Source organism: Erinaceus europaeus, chromosome 14 (genome assembly GCF_950295315.1).
Source record: "Erinaceus europaeus chromosome 14, mEriEur2.1, whole genome shotgun sequence".
Lineage (NCBI taxonomy): Eukaryota > Metazoa > Chordata > Mammalia > Eulipotyphla > Erinaceidae > Erinaceus > Erinaceus europaeus.
In genome coordinates, this window is record NC_080175.1 from 48845678 (window position 1) to 48853052 (window position 7375).

General features: G+C 50.6%; 1 gene segment (V, D, J or C); it reads left to right on the forward strand.

The window, feature by feature from the left end:
- The first annotated feature begins 221 nt into the window (after nucleotides 1-221).
- Nucleotides 222-5997, forward strand: LOC103121435 (immunoglobulin heavy constant epsilon-like). The segment is given in 5 exon segments: nucleotides 222-336; nucleotides 4163-4456; nucleotides 4544-4867; nucleotides 5180-5512; nucleotides 5584-5997. Coding segments are annotated over 5 exon segments (1398 nt in total).
- Nucleotides 5998-7375: the final 1378 nt, after the last annotated feature.

The following is a 7375-nucleotide window of genomic DNA, read 5'->3' on the forward strand; positions in this document are numbered from 1 at the left end:
GTGCAGCCTGATGGTCTGGAGATGGAGCTGGATATTGGACCCTGGGGAAGGCCACATTAAAGGCTTGACCTAGGACCCTACTGTTGTTCACTGGACTTCGCAATAATAGAGGAAGGGACCTTCCAGGCTAGGTGAGGCCCGGGAGTTCCCAGCCCATTTTTAGCTGAGAGCACTGAGGCAGCACCCCCATATCTATGGCCTGGATGTAAAAATAACAGCAAATGCTGGGGGTTTACTGTCTGGAGACTGTCCTGGGAGTTGCAGACAGATATCTGCAGAAGAATGGCTACAGGACATCATTCATCGTGACCTCTGATGGAGGAGACACATCTCCAGGTACCCAACCCAGGCAGACTCTGGCAACAATGCAGTCAGGCCTCCTGGGCCCTGCACAGACAGAGAGGAAGCCAGCACTGCCCTTGCGTGTAGACTATGAGTACAGTTCACAACTTGCCTTTTGCTGCTCCTCCAGGGACTGGGCACACAGGGCACCAAGATGCTGTGCAAAGCTCCCCAGAAGAAGACAAGAAGGGGGGGAAACCTAGAAAGGCAGGGAGAAGAGCATCAGGGACAAGGAATAAATAAAGGTTAGAACTACCAATTGGCCAGAAAACATATAACTAATTCAGATTCCAGAAGAGTTGAGAGCTGTCCTCCAGTAGTGATGACACAGCAGGAAATGGTCCTCTCAAGTGGTGGCACAGCAGGGTGCTGGCCCCAAGGTCATAGCACAGCAAGAAGCTGGTCCTCTGTGGTGGTGACACAGCAGAGAGATGACTGGGTGGTCACACAAAAGGGATCTGGTCTCTGAGGTGGTGGCACAGCAGGGAACTGACTCTCTTGGGTGATAACACAGTAAAGAGCTAACCCTCTGGGGTAGTGACACAGCAGGGATCTGGCCTTCTTGGGTGGTAACATAGCAGAAAGATGGCCCTCTGGGGTGGTGGCACAACAGGCAGCTAATGTCCTCATGGCTAGTAGCAGAACCTAGAGCTGACCCTGCTTAGTCATTGCAGGGCAGAGAGCTAGGCCTCTTTTGTAGCACTATGTCAGTATTTTCTCTATGACTGAAGGGGGTGTGGGCTGAGCTGGACCCAGTGTGGCAGAAACATGAAATGCCCTGGGATCACTGAGCCCAGTCTGTCAATCTGGACTCTCCTCAGCCAATTTTTGCTGAGGATGGAATGAAATTCAAGGGCTGTACTGGCTGGGAAGACTGCTGGGGGCAGCCAGATAAAGCTGACTGGGAAGGCAAGGAGCAAATCTTCTGGAAGACCAATTGAGCAGTTCGCATGCTCTGGTTATGCAGATGTACAGGCCTGCTGGTCTAGATTCTAGTTTTTGAGCAGGTCAACTGAGTTGCACTGTCCAGTACCTACCTACAGTGGGTACCAGGGCTGGCCACTGTGAAACTGTAGAGAGTTGATGGCATGTGAAATGCATTGCCCTGCTTGGCTCACTGGGTTGACACATGTTTTATGAGGCTGCATTGAACTCCAGTAGAGTGGGCTAACCTGGGCTGGGTTGGGCTGGGTTGAATCAAGACATCCTGGGGTCAGTGAGTGGGGTGGGGACTGGACTTCTTCCTGGATGGGCTGCTCTCAGCTAGTCCTGGACTGAATTGGGCTGAGATGGACTGAACTGCACTGAAATTCTCAAGTAAAGTCTGTTGTACTAGGCTTGAATGATCTGAGCTTAACTAAGTAGAAATGGGCTGAATGGGACAGAATTTCTGAACTGGACAGGGATATTCTCTGCCAAACTAAGCTGAACTGAAATTACCTAGGTTGAGCTAGGCTGAACCAGGTTGAACTGGGCTGAGTGGCACTAACTTGAGTTGTTTGGATTGGGTTGGGTTGAAAAGGACTAAGCTATGTTGAACAGGACTAAACAAGACTGAGCTGAACTGAAATGGACTATGCAGGCTTGAGCTGCACTAGACTGAGTTGAGCTGAGCTGCACTAAACTTAGATAAGCTAGTCTGAACTGGACTGAGCTAGGTTGTGTAAGTTAGGTCTAACTGAGCTGAACTGTGTCAGACTGGCTGTGCTTTGCAGAAGTAGGTTAAACTGGGCTCAGTTTCTAAGCTGAGCTATAATGAACTGTGCTGAGCTGAGCTCAGAGAGTGGGGTGGGGGAAGAAATAGGCTGGACTTCCCAGGATATTCTCTCCTGAGTTGAAAACCATGAATGGGTGGGCCTGAGCTGAAATCAGTTGAGATGAGCAAAACTGGGATGAGTTTGGCTGGGCTTAGATTGACGGAACTTAGATATACTGAACAGGGCAGAGTTGAGTTAGGACCAAGGACAGAAAGGCCAGAGCCAGAGCAGGGCTGAGCTGGACAGGATGGGACTTACCTAGACTGGGTTGTGTTGAGATATACTGTAAATGGTTGAGCTGGGTTGGGATGAGCTGAGCTTTACTGAGTTTGGCAGGAGTGGGTTGTCTGACTTGAGTGTGCTGGATTAAGCTAGACAGGGTTGAGCTAGGTAGTCAGAGTGGGATGAAGTGGGCTAAGCTTGGCAGAATTGGTGTTAGTTGGCCTAGGCTTAGTTTAGTTGAGCAGGGCTTGTTTGAGCTAAGCAGGGTTGAATTGGGTTGGCATAGGCAGCATTGGGCTAAAGTGGACAGAGTTGGGCATGAGTTGGGATGAGACAAACAGTGAGTGGTTAGACACAGAAGAGCTGCACTTATCTGAGTTGTGCTGAGCTGGGTTTGTTTGAGCCAGGAAGGGTTAAAATAAACTACAGTGGGTTGAGCCAAGCCAAGCCAAGCTGGGCTGAGCTAGGCCAGGATGAACTGAGCTGGACTAAACTGAACAGGCCTGGACTGGGCTGAGATTATCCTGAGCTAAGGTCTCTCTGTCTCTACTGTACAGGGGAAGCTGCAGACAAAAGCAGAGTTCATTGGGCTAGGCTGGGCTAGAGAAAGCAGCTGTCCCTGCTGTCATGACACAGGACTGTCTGTTTGGTCCTTCAGTGCAGAGTGTACTACATCTGGGCACAGTGGTTGCAGTGTAAAGTCTATCCAGTATGGAGAGAGGACGTTCTGATGGGTCATGGCTGCTATCTCTCGTTCTGCACTTATATTCTTCTGGGAGGACAGTATGAATGGTTAAATGAGGGGACAGTAAAGGAAAGTGGGTAAAGAACCCAGGATCTGAGGGGTCAGGGAGCAACCCCTCTTAGGCAGCAGATGGACTTTCCACAGAAAAACCACAAAGTGAGCTGGGGTGTGTGCTAGTGACCCTGATGGGAACATTCATCTTTTCAATAGAAAGAACAAAGGGAGAAATGAATGAATTTGGGGTCTTAATGTCTCTGGACTTTGAGATCTAGATGTATCTTTGTCTTAAGCATCAATGCCTAAATGTGGGGTTCTGGGTATAGGTGGGGGCATCCTGGTAGTTTATGGGGAGCAGGGTTTTTCTTCCTTTACAGGAGTTTGTGCATGGAGGCACAGGCACAGTGTCCAGTCCCCAAGAAGTTTACATTCCAGATACTCAGAACTGATGTCAAGGAGGCCAAGAGAGGGGAGAGCAACTGGTTCTGGCAAGGGCTCATAGAGCATGGGGTTAAGGGGGAAGGGTTCATGGGGGTGTAGGGGGTCACAGGGGACACATAGGTTGTTCAGGTGACACATGGACTTATGAAGGTTCATCAGTTCCTTAGAGATAGTGCTTATGGAGGTTAATGGGGTCACAGGGGGCACATGGGCTTATAAGGGAACAGGAGTTCCTTAGGGATACAGTCTTCATGGTAATACAGGGGGTCAAATGGGTACAGGGTTTCTTCTGGTGACACATGAGCTTATGGGGGTACAAACAATCCTTAGTGATACAGGTTTCATGGGAGTACAGGAGGATACGGTTTCTTCAGGTGACAGATACATGTTTTTATAGGGATACAGGCATTCCTTGGGGATACTGTGTTCATGGGGGTGCAGGGATTTTTCAGGAGATGCAGCAGAGCTCATAAGAGATCCCTTCAATGGAATCAAGGAAGAATGAAAGGACTCCAAAGTAGCCAGCCCTCTATTCCCTGAGACTGGAGTGGGGAGCCTATGTGCCCCTTAGTTCCATCCCACAACCCCAGTCCCTCCAGGTAAAGCTGGAGACACCAGTTGAAAGTCCATGAGGCACTGATCTATCCCTTCTCTTCAGTGGACAGGAAGGAGCCATCTGTCTTCCCCTTGGTCCCCTGGTGTGGAGACATCACAAACAGCTCCTCAGTAACACTGGGCTGCCTGGTTTCAGCCTACATGCCAGGCCCAGTGACTGTGTCATGGGATACAGGGGCCTTGAACAAAAACATCATAAGCTTTCCTAACACCCTGGATATAAGTGGCCTCTACACCACTGTCAGCCAGGTAGATGTCTCAGGCCACTGGGCAGCAGAGAAATTCACTTGCAGTGTGAGACATGGCATCTCTACTCCCTCCAACAAGACCTTCTCAGGTAAGTCTAGTGGGGAAAGAACTGCACAGGGAGAGGGGTGGGTTTAGCAAGTCTCAGGGAGCTCAACTCTATTCTCTCTCTCTGCAGTGTGCCCCAAGAACTTCACCAGTCCTTCTGTAAGACTATTCCACTCCTCCTGCGACCCGAGTGGTAACCTCAATGCTCTCATCCAGTTTCGATGCTTCATCTCTGGCTACCCTGAGGAAGCCATCAAAGTCACCTGGCTAGAGAATGGGCAGGAGCCCCAAAATGCCTTCTCATACACGGCACCAGTCAAAAAGGAGGGCAACCTGACCTCCACCTACAGTGAGTTCAATATCACCCAGGACCAGTGGGTGGCCCAGACCACTTTCACCTGCCGGGTCAGCTACCAAGGACACAATTTTGAGGACCACGCCCGCATGTGCACAGGTAAAGCCCACCCTCTCATATAGGGAGACAGCCAACCCACAAATACATAGGTATGCCCCATCCACACCACACCAGCCTTAGTGTAACACCCTACACATCTGCACAGGTGTGACTCACCCATACCCAGACACAGGTATACCCCTCCCACACTCAGGCACAGGTATACCCCATACATATCTTGTCATAGGTATGCCCCACCCACAGTCCCACTCAGGTGTCCCACACACACATCTGGGTATAAGTATGCCCACCTTCAACCATCCCTAGGGTTCACCAGATGTGGCAAGACCTTACATAACCTCATCTCTGCAGAGGCACAGTCTGAGCCCCGTGGTGTGAGCACCTACCTGATTCCACCCAGTCCCCTGGACCTGTACATACACAATTCACCCAAGATCACCTGCCTGGTGGTGGACCTGGCCAATAAGAATGGGCTGGAAATGATCTGGAGCAAGGAGAACCATCCCTTGGAGTCCCAGGACCAACCAGGTTTCACTGCCTGGAAGCAGTTCAATGGTACATTTAGTGCTGTGTCCTCCTTGTCTGTGGATGCCAAGGACTGGATTGAAGGGGAGACCTATACGTGCCATGTGAAGCATGATGACCTGCCTACACTCATTGAACGCTCCATCACCAAAACCTCTGGTAAGTCCTGCCTGGGGCTGAGAGGGACTGGTCTGAGGGCCTAGGCAGAATGTTGATCCCTATGTCTGCAGAACATCGTGCCAGCCCCATCATGTACGTGTTCTCATCTGAAACAAAGGAAGACTCCATGGTCACACTCACCTGCCTGGCCCAGAACTTCTTTCCTGAGGACATATCTGTACAGTGGCTACAGAATGGGAATGTGGTTCCTATCCACCAGCTGGTCACCACGCCACCACGCAAGACCAATGGCTCCAGCCCCGGCTTCTTTGTCTACAGTCGCCTAGAGGTCAAAAAACTTGACTGGGAAAGGGGGGACGTATTCATCTGTCGTGTGGTCCATGAAGCACTGTCACCCCCCAGGACCCTGGAGAAAAAACTGTCCAAAGCCCCTGGTAATTGAGGAATCTCTGCTCTTCCCTACCCTGCTGGTAGGGGCAGGTGCACAAACTAGCTGTCCATTGTTCCAATAAATACTCACTTTAGTAGCAGTCCCAGAAGCTGTTCTTGGGATAAGCAATCCTGGGGTCTTAGTATGGTGTGGAAGAGGGGCCTTCCAGAGAGGAGGGAAAAGGGAGGAACAGGCTGAATTCTGATTCTCCTATCAGCCAATCTGTGAAAGGCTTCCCTGTCATTTCATTGTGGATCCTGTCTAAACCTGGGAGCCCTACCATCTCTGGAGGCCTTGGAAGTTCTGTGATGCACTCCAACCTCTTGCTGGAGTCCCCCACACCCAGATCCAGCTATACACATATACACACACACATACCTTCCCTAGGGAGACACAGCTGGTCATGCAGCCCACCCTGGTCTTGCTCTGTGGGACTCCCTGGATTTTTGAGGTCAGCCTGAGCCCCTAGAGACCCTGAGCATGTATTTCCTTGGAGGCCATGCCTGTTTCACCCCATGCAACCCACTCCATCCCGGAAGCATCACACACCTGCCCACACCCAGACTCTAAGTCTAGGCAGATGAGATGGGTTTCCTGGACCATCAGGAGCTCAGAAGATCTAAACATAGTATAACATGGCAGACAGCTTGTCACAAAGACACATAAACATGAAGGGACATAGACACAGACATGTGGTCATGTGTAGACACACATAAATACTCACACATTCTCTGGTGTGTGAGTGTTGGTATGAGTGCTCAGATAAGAATGAACACACATACACATGTAGAAGCCCATGAGTACTCACCAACACAAGTTAATGAGATATGTGGACATGTGGACACAGTCCCACTGGGACAACCTCCAGCACAGACTGCTGTTTGCACCCCAAGGCATGGAGACTAGGTTGGGAAGCAAGCCTGTGGGCATGTCCACACATGCTCCACTCTGTATGTATCTCTCTCTCTCTCTCTCTCTCTCTCTCTCTCTCTCTCACACACACACACACACACACACACACACAGAGAGAGAGAGAGAGAGGCACACTCACACACATACACATGTCAGGCCCATACTCATTGCCCCCAGTATCTAGTGCACACATTATACATGTTCCTGGGTCCTCTGAATCAGGTGGTGGAGCTAAGACCCCTCCAATAGAGAGATGTTCTATGCAGTTTGGATGGCAAGGGGAGAACAGTATAGAGTATAGTATAGTATAGTATAGCAGTATAGAGGACTGAAGCACACATTCACACACACACCTGGCCAGGCATACTCCCAGGTGGGTGTCCAGGGGTCAGGAGACAGATATGGGGGCTTCACTAAGAATCTGATTAGAGAAGCAGAGGGGCAGAGGATAGAGCTCCCATCCCAAGGGAGATGACAAGGCCTGCTGGTGCCTCTGGGAGGTCAGAGGGTGACTCAGGGTGTCTGGGTATGGGGCCCCATAAGGGCTGATGACCCATTGC